Source organism: Sceloporus undulatus, chromosome 2 (assembly GCF_019175285.1).
Source record: "Sceloporus undulatus isolate JIND9_A2432 ecotype Alabama chromosome 2, SceUnd_v1.1, whole genome shotgun sequence".
In the NCBI taxonomy this organism is placed as follows: domain Eukaryota; kingdom Metazoa; phylum Chordata; class Lepidosauria; order Squamata; family Phrynosomatidae; genus Sceloporus; species Sceloporus undulatus.
The window spans coordinates 295,542,048-295,555,935 of record NC_056523.1 but is presented as its reverse complement, the minus strand read 5'-3'; the positions used below and the strand labels follow the sequence as shown (position 1 = coordinate 295,555,935).

The window sequence follows — 13,888 nt, the reverse complement described above, 5'->3', positions numbered from 1 at the left end:
ATTATTATTATTATTATTATTATTATTATTATTATTATTATTATTATTATCAAGAGAAGTAATAGTGCCACTGTATTCTGCTCTGGTCAGGCCCCACCTAGAATATTGTGTCCAGCTCTGGGCGCCACAATTCAGAAAGGACATTGAGAAACTGGAGCGTGTCCAAAGGAGGGCGACAAAAATGGTGAAGGGTCTGGAAATCATGCCCTATGAGGAACGACTTAGGAAGCTGGGGATGTTTAGCCTGGAGAAAAGAAGGTTACGAGGTGATATGATAGCCCTGTTTAAATATTTGAAAGGATGTCATGTTGAAGAGGGAGCAAGCTTGTTTTCTGCTGCTCCAGAGACTAGGACCCGGAGCAATGGATGCAAGCTACAGGAAAAGAGATTCCACCTGAACATTAGGAGGAACTTCCTGACAGTAAGGGCTGTTCGACAGTGGAATGCACTCCCTCGGAGGGTGATAGAGTCTCCTTCCTTGGATGTCTTTAAACAGAGGCTGGATGGCCATCTGTCAGGGATGCTTTGATTTGGATTTCCTGCATGGCAGGGGGTTGGACTGGATGGCCCTTGCGGTCTCTTCCAACTCTACAATTCTATGATTCTTATTTAAAAAACAGAAATTATATTTCTGTTAAAACAGAATTTTTTTAGGTGACTGCTTGCTCTTGGCTTTTAAATGTATCTGAACATTTTATTTCCTTACTGAGTTATCTTTGTTTCAGTTGGTGGGTCTGTAATTTTGCATTTCCATTGGAGTTTTTCTGTAACTCTCTGTTCCTATCCTGTTGAGCTTTCAAATTTGTCTAGTCCATGAAACAAGAATATAAAAGGGAAGTGGAACTGCTGAGCAGTCTTTCTGGTTCAAATGTTCCCAAGACTTGGAAACTGTACATAGGAGTCATTAATTAACTGGAACATGTTAAGGGCACAGAATTCTTTGATACTGAGTGCTGCATCCCATTGAAAGCAATGTTATCATTTTGTACTGTTGACAAAACATTGATGACTAACCACTACTGCAACATTAATACTTCCAAGATGATTTTCTGAGTTTCAGTGTCCACGAGTTTCATGGCGAATGGTGATAGCTTGGGTCAGCTATATGTAATGACTTTGTTTTATGATATTTGTAATATAACCTTTTACAAAGTTTGAATTTCCCCCCCATTCACCATATATACTGATTACAGATGTGTGCTGCTAAATCTAACAAACGTTACGGAAGAACCAGCAGTGGCAAGTTCCTTCCATGCTTCCTCCCATCCTTCCACTAGTAAAGAAAATGTACCTGAAATCCTGTCTCCTTTGAGGGAGCCTGCCAGCTGATAAAGAAGAGTGTGGTCTGTCTAATGGGTTACTAGCATGCATTTGGGAATCAGCAATTTATTTATCCACTTACATAGCTTTAGAGTTAAGGATATTTTTTAAAACTTTATGGAGACCCCATTTAGGGCTAGAGAGATTTGTTTATGAACTCTCTTCAGCAATTAGTTTTATTGTTTGGAGTTTAGAGACAGAACATCCATCTTTCCTCCATTGCTTTCCTACTAATTAGCTTTTTTATCACAGTTTTGGTTTTGTACCAAAATCTCCCCCTTTTGTGATTGATTAAATGTTCCCACTAGACTTTTTAAAATACAGTCTCAGGATTGCAGGTCTTGCACTCACAGATTACACATGCAATCCTCCAAGTACTGATTCTGCCTAGGCTTCATTTGTCTCAGTGCAGTTTTGACAGGAATGGCCCAAGGCAGAATCAAATTGAAAGGAAGAAGTTCAGCAGTGGCAAATGATCAGTGTTTCTACACTGCTGAATTGCACCCTTACTGCTTTCTAGGCCCAAACTCTGTGAGCTGTTGTAGATCAGATTAAGTGTAAAACGAGGATTGCAGTCAAATCACATAGTAAGGTAGCCAACATCTTGGGTTTCTTTGCAGCAGCTTGCACTCAAAAGCAGCAAAAGAAATAATCTGTTTCACCTTAGTTTTTACAGAACCTCAGTCCAAACCTATAAACTCATTCAAAAGAAAGAAATCCATCTTAATTTTCTAATGTGAACAAAACAGGCCAAGTGGGTAGATAAACAAGATGTGATTGAGAATTCTGGTATTTTATTCATTTTTGTCCGGTAATTTGTGGTGATATTTTTCATTCCAAATATTCTCTTTCCACATATATTTGCTCTTTGAACCAATATAGAGCCTAATCCTATGCAGAGTCAAATTTAAGCCCATTAATTTCAGAGGTTTTGAGACAAATATATCAGGTAGCATTAATTGTTGCTGGTATAACATCTGCACTTATTTTGAGTTTTCATGCTTTCATGAGAGGCATTTTCTTCTCTTTTTTTACTGTCCGTTTGCAGTTTGGTCACTCATATGCACTCTCTCCCTTTCTTTTTCTTTCTCCTTCCATCCTCTTCTATTCTTTATATTTCTTTCTCAATTTATTTTTCTTCCTGGTCTCTTTGAGTGTTTCTCATCTATCTCTCCTCTTCCTGTGCCACCCGCTACTCTGCTGGATATGAAAAGAGTGCTAGCAAGTTCACTCTTCCAGAACAGCTAACACTTCTTTTCCTGGGGAAGGAGACCTCTTGTTTTGATCTGTGGATTCACTCATCTGTTTTGTCTGTCTGCCTACTTTTGTGTGCTGACGTTCTGGGGCAAATGGAAGAAGAGTGTTGCAACAGTTTGCGGTCCTAACATTTCAGTGATTTTAAGAGAGTAGATTGAGGGGCTCTGTAAAACAAAAAGTGCATTCCTGTTGCTCTCTTTACAAACATGCTACAAACCATAATGACTGGGTCAGGATATCTGGTAAGATCCTACAGCTAGTGAGCAGGCAGACAAACATAATCTAGACACTCTTTCTGTCTTGAAATGCCAAGCAGTTGTCTTGTAATTTTTTTCAGCAAGGGGTTTCCTGGACTTAAGCTAATGCCTTAGAGCTTTGCTAGAATCACCTGTTTCCCAGGTACATTGAGCCTGAGTTCTGGGCCATTTGTTGGTGCTGTTATTCTTATTAACTGCCTTTGAGTCAAATTTGTCCCATACTGACCCTGTATATGAGAGACTGCCAAGTCACCATATCTTCAGCTGCCTTGCTCAGCTCCTCCAGACTCATGGCCTTGGTCCTGGAGTATGGTCTTCCTTTTTTCCTCTTGCTTTCTACTTTCCTAGGCATTATAGTATTTTCTAGTAAGTTCTTTCTTCTCATAATATGACCAAAATACAACAGCCTTAGTTTAATTACCTTTGCTTCCAAAGAGAGTTTGGGCCTGATCTGCTCTAGGACCCATCCATTTTTAGCTATCCACAGTATTCTCAGTTCTCCAGCACCACATCTCAAATGAGTTTTTTTTTTTCCTGTTAACTTTCTTCACTGTCCAGCTTTCACAATCATACATAGAAATGGGAAATGGAATGGCATGGACAATCCTAACTTTGCTATTTAATGACATTTCTTTACACTTCAGGCTCTTGTCTAGTTTCTTCATAGCTGCCCTTCCAAGTCCTAGTCTTCTTCTGATATTTTTGAATGCAGTCTGAGTGATGATTGAGCCCAGGTATCCTGAACTATTTCAATCTCCTGTAAACCCTCACTGAAATGAATGAAGGGTATGCAGAGGCAGTACTTGGTGGATTACATGGGTAATCTGTTAAGTGGAAGACCTGCAAATCTTAAAGTGCCAGCCAGACTGTCCCTCCTCTGAATAGCAGCCCCACTAGTGCAGAGAGCAGCACGGCACCTAGTCTGATCCCCTTAGCATCTGAAACCCTGCAGTCCCCAAATTGCCCATTCCCCAGATCTCTAAACAAGTCTTAATCTCATCTGGGTTTTAAATATTTTTCTTGAGAAATGTTCACCTTTTGTTAGTACAGAGTTTGTGTACAAAACAAGCACAAAACCTTCTGACAGCTGTTTCAGTTACTTCCAAAGATATGTTAAAAGGATTTTCATGCTTTGCCATCCATTTTCATGAGTTAATGCTGTTCCGAAATATATTTCTTTCCAAGGCTTGGGGTTTTAGAATGCCACCCTCTATTTACTGAAAAATAGGTTTCACTGACATCTGTGGCATTTAATCCCAAAACTCCTATGAACAGTCATATAGGGATTGGTTACCAGTAATATTTGGCTATTTATTTCTTTGCATCCTGCAAAGATATAATACTAGTTTAACATACCTAAGTGCTGCTACTAAAAGACACCAGATCCTATCTGATCTTGAAAGCTAAGCAGAGTCAGTCCTGGTTAGTACTTGGATGGGAGTTTGGCAATGAATACCCGGTGCTGGAGGCTATATTTCAGAGGAAGCAACTGGCCAAACCACCTCTCAGTATTCCTTGCCTAAGAAAACCCTATGAAACTCATGGAGTTGCCATAAGTTGACAGGCAACTTGAAGGCACCTACACACACACAACAAACAAAGCTTTGGAAGGCAAAGCATGAAAATCCTTTTAACATATTTTTGGAAGTAACTGCAACAGCTGTCAGAAAGTTTTAAAAGCCATCTGTTTCCTCTTTTAACTATACTGAGAGAGTGAACCTGACATACCATATGAAATACAGTGGTGATTATTTACAATAGTCATGTCTTTGGTGTACTTTGTAATATGATTAATCATACTAAGCTAATTAGATTTTAAATATGGAAATGATTTGTAGGCTTTCTTCATTATCTATTTGCCCCATGATGTTTATTCTGGCATTGAGCAAGGGGCATATTTCTAAACAGCCCTTATTTTATGCCCATGTCAGTTTGTTTAGGCAACATACACAATCCTGCTTTCAGTCTTAACATGCTTTGAGGGCATACAGAATAAACCAGGCCAAACGTTTTTTGTTGTTCTGTTGCAGACTGTCTTTGTAGTTTTAGTCAAGTGGTCTGTTGGCTAGGGTCCTGCCTCCTCCTGGCAGTATCATTATGATATCATCCAGGAGTGGGAAGGGGGGAATCTCACATGCTCAGATTGGCCCTGTTTCAGTGGCAGGAAAAAAAAGGTTTTTCTGAAATTGAAGGGCTTTGTTGATTTCTTTTCTGAAAACTCAAAATTGGGCGAGGGAAGGCAGCTAATTAACTCCCTTTTTGAAAGGGGCAGCTCTTCTGCAAAGCCTCAGATATGCAGGACTACACTGGATTCCATTCTGTCATCCATGTATGTTTAATGTTCAGGCAGAACCCAGAAGAGCATTAGTGGAAGAGTGCAAACTGAGGTCATGACTATACTGCGGGTGCCCAGACCTACAGCCTCCAGCAGCAAAATCCATCATCAATTCTTGTGAAGCTTTAAGCAGCTTGTCTGTACTGTATGTTTGAAATCATAAAGGAAGCAGTATTCTGTATCTGGGTTTTTAATATATATATATGCCCTTCTGTCTTGTTCTCCTGTGAAAAATTGCTGGTGTGCAGTGCTTATTCTCAAAATATGTGAGGTAGAATTAGTTATGGAAATCACTGACCATTGCTAAGGCGCATCCTAACTGCTTTCAGTATCTATGTTTTTTTAAGCGCTGCTTAGCATGTACAGTCAGCTCTTCACATCCATGGGGGTTAGGGGTGCAAGAGCTCTGTGAAAGTGGAAAAAACATGAATATTGCTAGCCCTCCCCCAAACCTTAACTCAATCTATATTTTGGGCTTAGGAACCCGAGCAAAGTGCCTCTTCCATCTGGCCATTGTGGGCATAATGAGCCTTGTAGTCCTAGTTGTGGTCTGAAAAGAGGAAAACAGCCGTTTTAAGGTGACCATTACCAACCGAGGCCCCACAGATGGAAGGGATGCCAGAATACTGTGTTATTTTATGCATTTATGACTTGCTAAACTTTTTAATGTTTACTTTTTTAATGTTTACATTTTATAGTCTGCATGTGTCATCTGCAATTTTCCTCAGTAGACCACAAAACTCCCCCCCCAAAAAAACCATTTAATTGCTTAGGGCAAACTCATGAATAATCAAATCCACAAATATTAAACCTGTGAAAGTCAAGGTTCAACTGTACATGAATCCACTTGTGTCAGCAGTTTGCTCACGACACACAGCTCTGTCTCTCCTTAGCAGCTCAATCCAAGAAAACGGTTTTGGTTCTAAACCCATAATGGACTGGATGAGGGTGAACAAATTGAAACTTAATCCAGACAAGACAGTCGTCTCCTACTCAGTTGAAAGAGAAATTAGGGATTCAACCTTAGGCGGCTGGGTATGTTTAGCCTGGAGAAGAGATGGTTGAAAGGTGATATGATAGAGCTGTTTAAGTGTGTCATATTGAGGATGGAGCAAGCTTATTTTCTGCTGCTGCAGAGAATAGAATCTGGAACAATGGATGCAAGCTACAGGAAAATAGATTCCACCCCAGCATTAGGAGGAAGTTCCTGACAGTAAGAGCTGTTCGACAGTGGGATTCTTTCAGTGAGTCCTTCTTTGGAGGTCTTTAAACAGAGGCTGGATGGCCATCTGTCAGAGGTTATTTGATTGTGAGTTTCTGCATGGCAGGGGGTTGGACTTGTGGTCTCTTCCAACTCTATGATCTGTGATTCTATGACATGTGGTGAATGGGATTACATTCCCCCTGGAGATGAGATTTGGAGTTTTGGTATATTCCTGGATTTAACCCTTAACCTGGATGCTCTGTGGTGCATTTATAAAGCCCTATATGGTCCAGGCTATTTGAAGGACTGTATCTTCCCATACAAGCCTGCCTGAGCTCTTTCCACCAGCAGATAAAGACCTTTTTATTTAAGGAGGCTTTTAGTTTTTTAATATGTTTTGGCAGATAACATGTTGGAGGAAAGGTGGAATATCAATTATGTATATACACGTGTGTGTGTGTGTACTTTATATACTCAACTACAAGTCGACCTCATGTGTAAGTTGAGGGCTGTTTTGGAGGCCAAAATTATGGATTTTGATATGACCCATGGATACGTTGAGGGTAAAACTTAGAGGCATGTAACAAAGGATATAAAGGACAAAGCAAAGAAAAATAATGCCAAAGAACTTAAGATTCTGCCAGGCATAACTTTGTGATCACCCTAAAGTTTGTATGGATGAGGAGGGGATTTTGGTAAATGGTGGCTGTGTGACTTGTGGAGTATGGGACCAGACAAAGGTGAGTCTAAAAAAATGCTCACATTAGGATGAAAAAGATGAAAAAGCAAACCAAAAGTAATGGTGGAATTTAACTTTAATGTGATAGCTTTTCTGATTTTAACTCGGAAAAACTAATAAGAAGAAGCTTTATTTTTACCCTGCCTCTCTGTCAAAAACAATCGAGGTGGCTTACAATTAAAAGAATCCATACAAAAACCAATATCCCAGTTCAGCTCTTTCTCCTCTAAAATATAAATTAAACAAAAAGTAAACTACAGACAAACATACACAAATGTCTTATTAAAACCCTTCAAAACCTGATTCCTCTTGGCATTCCTTTGAGGGAAAGCATCTAAGGACTGCAACTGCTGTTATTTTCCAACCCAGGCATTCAAAAAGTTCAGAAGCAGCACCAATAGAGGTGCATTGGTTCGCTCCTGGGATGGACTAAGCTCTTGCCTTTTGTGACTCTACTCAGAGAGGAGGATGGTTCTTTTTTGATAAGAGTTAAAGTGCACTGATCCATGAATAAGTCAACCTAGGTATTTTGGTCAATTATACATGAATACATCCAGTGCATGCGTGCATGCATGAAACAAGCATTTCAAAAATATCAAACTCAGTTATTAAAACCTTCCCTGTATATGCATATTCACATGCATATACAGGCAAGGATTTTATAACCGAGGGGCTGTACAGACCGCCAAGAAACACTGGCATTGGGGTGGAGGGTGTGGTGACCGTTCACCGCTGCCCACCCTGAATCCACCCCCCAAAGCAGCATCATGCTGCCTGCCTGACCAGACGTTGGGGGGGGGGGCGTTATCACGTTTCTGCAACACAGCATTTACACATGCTTCACAGAAGAAATGCAGAAGGGCTGCTGTAGCGGTGGCAAAGGCAGCTTTTTTACATTCCAAAAAGGAGCAGCATTTTGCCGCTTCTTTTGGGGCTGGAAAATGCTGAATCAGGGCCGCAGTGTACAGTTGCTACAGCCGCAATCCAGCAAGCAAAGGGGCAGCGCAGAGCGTCTCCTTTAGGGCCATCTGTTTTCAGCCTGAGTTTGATATTTTTCAAATGTTCATTTTTGGATGGGGGGGGGTTCATTGATTTTTAACTGTTGCCATTTTCACTTACCTGCTGCTTGGTGGATTTTAAAAAATGTATATTCTTTAAATCAAGTAACATTGGCATCTTGTCTGTTGATGGTAGTTTTTAATATTTTCAGCAAAGCAGCTATAGGAGAGTGAGCTGTTGATAACTTTTTCATTTGCTATTAAAACCTGTTCTTTGAAAAACAGGCTCATACTCCTGTAGTACAAAACAAGCCCTTAAGAGAATAAAATTCATAATGATTCAGTTGTGTTTTTTGAAGGATGACCTGTCAGCTTCTGGAGATACATGTAAGCTGCGAAAGATGAAAATGTGGAACAGTGACAATTGGATGGGTAGTGTAAAGCTGTCCTGAAAACTGCAATCTCCCAAGATGGGTAATAACCTGAGCAATTTTTAAAAAAAAAAGATTGCCTATGTTTGTTGGACAGAATATTCAAAGCATATGCTTAATATGAATGCTTGTGCTACTGACACTGCTGTTGAATAGCCAAAGAACAACCTTAAGGATGCCCAACTGGCAAAGCTTGAAAAAGTTCCCTTTTCCCTCCTCTGCAGCTCACAGAATTGTTCCAAATATGTTTTCCTAGATCTGCCAACTGGTTGGATGTGCCCAAATCAGCTCCTCCTTTTTTTGTTGGATAATAACCTATAGCATGTTGACGTGAATGTTGTTTGCCATGTAGCTTGAAGAGATGTTCTTTAGGAAACATATGCCACGCTAACTAAGGCTGCTCCTGGACTGCAGAAATAATCCAGTTTGACACTGTTTTAACTGCTATGGCTCAGTGCTGTGAAATCCTGGAATTTGTGCTTTGTTGTGGCGCCAGAGCTCTCTAACAGAGAAGACTAAATATCTCACAAAACTACAAATCACAGGATTCCATAGCATTGAATCATGGCAGTTAAAGTGGTGTAAAACTGGATTTTTTTTTCTGCAGTGCAGATGCAACCTGAGTCACCTGAGCTACCTGTGTGTTTCTTTAGACCTATGCTGCTCCTACTGTAACAGATCTGGACTCTTGGAATTGTAAAATTTAGGCATGCTTTCACTTCAATATAGTAAGTGGCTTAAATGGAGACATGTGCTGGGAATCATAACAGATCTATACTCATCTTGTATCACCTACAAAAAGATATTACCTTTACTCATATATGGTTGCTTAGGAATGAGACTCATTCTTCTCTGTTTAGTAACCAAGGTTCAGTCTGAAAAGCTGAAGATGAGGTTGGGGGACAGCTGTTTTTCTACGTAAGAAAAGTTGTTAGAGTAGCTCACCACCACACAATAAAACCATCATGCACTCATCGGTAAAATGCAACCCAATCAAGTTAGCTTAAAAAAATGAAATAACAAACAGCAAATAAATTATTAAACTTGCTTTGTATTTAGCATTTCAGAATAACTGTTGAAAATAAAAATCCAGAATCTCCCTTCCAGTAGGCAAGTACCGTACTCTTATAGCTTCAGTGAAAAGTATTAATCCACAGGTATTAAGGAAAGCCACATTCAGTTGCATGTTATGATGTGGGAAAGTGTTGGATTTCTGAATGGGGAAAAAGACCCAGGTTTACAATTCCTAAACTTGTCATTAATGTGAAAGGGGAAGTCCAAGAGTGGAACATTCTTCCAATACATGAGCTTCAACTTCTAATAAAGCCAGAGTTGATATGCTGATCCATTCCAGGCTTTCCTGGCACTTAAAGCCAAAGAAAGATAGCTACGGTTCCCACCCATGTTGATAATCTCCATGCCAATGATAACTTGGTTAATTGAAGTTAATACAAACATTGTAAAGATATGAAATTAAAGAAAGAATTGTCTTCAGAAGCAGTGTTATAGATCACTCTTATACTAGTAGACCGAAATAGTTGTTAGACCAACCTGAGCATGCATACAAATTGATTGTAAAATCTATCATCCTAAAGAGTTGACCTCTTAGGCCAACAGAAGAGTTTTAAGTTGTAACCCTGTTTTTACTGCACCATCCATGCTAAACACACAATGTGATCAATAGGAAAGTTGTGGACATTTCTGTTTGATAAAAGAATAAATCTATATCTGAGACTTCTGATATAATTGGTTTTTGGTTTCTCCCAGAGATTTGTAAGAGTGGCTTTTATCTCTCAGATTTGTTGTTGATGTGTACCTTCAAGTTGTTTCCAATTTATGTCGACCCTATCGCAAAGGATTTTCTTGGCATATTTCTTTAGGGGGAGTTTATGACTACCATCCTCTGACGTTGAGAGAGTGTGACTTGCCCAAGATCACCCAGTGGGTATCAATGGCCGAACCAGGATTCGAACCCTGGTCTCCAGAATCATAGTCCAGTGCTCAAACCACTATGCCACACAGACACTCTGTATTAAGGTTAAAAATGGTATTGTGAGGCATTTTCTAATCCACATGAGAATTCCAGTGCATTGAAGGGTAGCATATGGATTAAGGTTATGATTAGGAATGGGAACTGATAATACAAGTAAACAGATAGGAAAACAAATGGAAATACAAAATAGAACATTAAAATTACAGTTAAAATGAACATCAAATATGACAGTGGTACAAAAACTAACACTCCTATATTAAATAAATAGAGGCTGCATTTTTTTAATTATTAAATACTTCAGCTCTTCAACTGATTATTGCTATTAGCCACCACTCTTTGACATTACAGGTACTAAAAACATTTAATCATCTGAGTCTATTTGTTTTTGTACTGAATCACACTGTTGTATTATGAAATACAACAAAATTATATTTTTTTAAAATATTTAGACCTCAGGGCAGCTTAGAAATGATGTTAAAACAACAGATGAAAAGGTTTAAAAGATTAAAAATAATTTAAATAAGATAAAAACATGTTAAACATCATCATGAGTTGAAAACAGATTTTAAAGTGTTAACATCAGTATTTGGGATAATGGTGTGCATAGGATTGGTGGGATTTTTTTATCATAGCTATCCTTTAAACATGTTAAAACCTATTCTAGGGGAAATGTTTATAACTAACCCGAACAACCATTGTGTTTATCTTTTGTTCCCTGACAGGATGTCACATGTGCTCCATTTTGAGGACAAAACCAGAAAAGTAAAAGATGCAAGCGTGCAAGATGAAGACACTTTTGAAATTTATGATCCTCGGAACCCTGTGAATAAGAGAAGAAGGGAGGAGAGCAAAAAGATTCTGAGAGAAAAAAAAGGCAAGGAGATGAAATGAATGTAAAGCTAGCCAGAGCCAACTTGGAAAATGCACAATGTTCTGGCTCTGTAGTAGCTGGTGTCCCAAAATATATCACTCACAAGGTGTGAAAAGGAATCTGGTGTCTGATTTGGACACAGTATTATCTCCTTTGTTTTGTGACTTCTGATGTAAAATAAGCATGTGTTCTCAGAAAAGCTTTTGGGAACCATTTTGAGCTTTTACTGTCAATAAATAACTTATTTTCTATTGCTCTTTTTATGTATTTGAATTGTTAAAGTGCAGGGTTATGTATTTACAATATTTTCAGAACAGTGAGAAGTATATTTTCTGAAAATGGAACAAATGGTGATAAAGTTGTTATCATCACTAATAACAAATTCTTTGTTAACAAATTCAGATGGTGAGTACTGATAGGAATAGATCAAAAATAAGGCAACTGAGAAACAAGAGAGAGATATAGGCATGCTCAGGAAAACAAAGAACTTTTCAGAAGCACAAGGAATCTTTTTTTAAAAAAATTACAATGAGGCAAATACCAGCTCAACAAACAGCCAAATATATATTGAAAAGATGTAGACACAGGATGTTGATTTAGCAGATGAAAAAGAAAAGTGGCGGGGTGCAGAATAGAATGACCTGCTTAGACTCCATCTATATTAAAGTATTATGGAGGAGGTACGGTTTGCTGAACTGGAACCCCAGTCGAGAGCATTCCTGCAAGCTACCTCTTCTTAGTATTGCATTAATATTTCCCAACATACTGCTTTTATTATGCAAAAGGCTTTACAAGCTTGATTTATCTCTATCTCCATTTTGGGGATCATTCATTTAGTCTGTGTTCTTAATGACACTTGCAAGTAGCTTCATCATTAATAATATATTTCTGTAAGAGTCTCCAATATGATTAGGCATAGCTCAGTTAATGAAATAGATGTGTTCCTGAACATTATTTCGGTCATAGAAAATTTGGTAGCAAATTAACATGGAAATAAATGGGATAGATTCCTGCTCCACCAAAACTAGGAGTGGTTCAACATGTTTCAGCAAACCTTTTATTCAAAACTAAAAGTATGCATTTGTGAAATGAAACAAGCCAATAACTTGTCATGGTTTGATGATATGGGATTTGTAGCTTGGTGTGACATTTAGAATTCTCTGGTATAGAGCCTTCTTTGATTCCCAGTCTGGGAAAAAGGGAGGGATACACATAAATAAATATAAGGAGGAGGAGGAGGAGGATCCATAGTTCAGGCAAGTGCACCTGAGTTTCAAAGTACAAATCTTCCATAGGGTGGAAGATGGAACATGACAGTTATAGTGGTCTAAACTGCATTATGTAGTAAATAGTGCAGATGCACCTTAAGCCATTGAGATTTGTTATTAATACGGCATTACAGTCTAATAATCCCCAGCACTGAAAGTTAAATTATCACTGAACTCAGTACTATTTTTAAAATGACAAAGTTTAAAGAAATTGCATGGATTTCTATTGCAGGTCTTTAAAATACATGATTGGTGATAATGTTCTTTTTCAAAATGGATTGTACTGAGTATCACACATTACAATTACTACATTAGATGGTACATCCTACCTTACCTATGTGGAGCTCAAACATCCGATATCCAGGCAATCTCCCACTAATCCCATGCATGTCTATTAACTTCAATATGGTTGCTGTATTAAGTGTCTTCAGGCACTTAAACCGTTTATTTTTTGAACCTCAACTTTCAAAGTCCCCCAGAATCTTGGCTAGATGATTCTGCAAGTTCTTCCACCAAAAAGTAAAATTTCCAAGCCCTACGGTCTAAACATAAAATGAATAAAAATTTTAGTTGATACTCCAGTATTCACACATTTCTGTAAATCTTGTAAATAATGCATGTTCTAATGTTACAACCATGGGCACTGTCTATCGGGTGATTCCAATAAAACGCATAAGAGCTGTGTCAGAGCTTGTTATTATTCATTTCAATGGGAGCTTGTGTGGGAAAACTTTCTGGTGGATATTACCAAGTATAAATTATTTATGCATTAAGTCCAATAACAAGTGATGCTTCTTTATTGGTATCAACCAAGGTCATTTTAAAAGCTGAAGCGCAACTTTACTGATGTTGTTTTTAGAATGAGTTCAATAAAGTATAATATCCTTATCACATTATGATAACTAAGTTTCATGATAGGGTCAGAAGTGTGAGGTACATAAAACTGTCTCGTCATGTTAATATGGTCCAAGTGGTGTGGATTAATTTAGTGCCGAATATTGTTTAAATGTGCTATGTAATCTCTCTTAAGATAAGAAGAAAGAAAAAAGGAGGTGTGAAGAGAGTCCTTGTGAGAGGTTGTCACTGTCCCCAACTTACTTGTGAGGGTACAAAGGAGTTAAAAGGTGTTCTTGAACTGTTCCTCACAATGAAGCACAGTTCTTGTACTCCTAATTTGATGTTGGGTTGCTGTTACGACAGACTCTCTTAAAAACA

At 38.5% G+C, this 13,888-nt stretch overlaps 1 protein-coding gene across 1 annotated transcript in view; it reads left to right on the top strand.

Moving 5' to 3' along the window:
* CWC27 (CWC27 spliceosome associated cyclophilin) overlaps nucleotides 1-13,360 on the top strand; it is a 160,512-nt gene extending 147,152 nt beyond the window's left edge. Inside the window, exon 14 of the mRNA XM_042452243.1 lies at nucleotides 11,257-13,360. Coding sequence (XP_042308177.1) covers nucleotides 11,257-11,425 — 169 coding nt within the window. The 3' untranslated portion in view covers nucleotides 11,426-13,360. The remainder of the gene's footprint in view (nucleotides 1-11,256) is intronic.
* The last annotated feature ends 528 nt before the right edge of the window (nucleotides 13,361-13,888 follow it).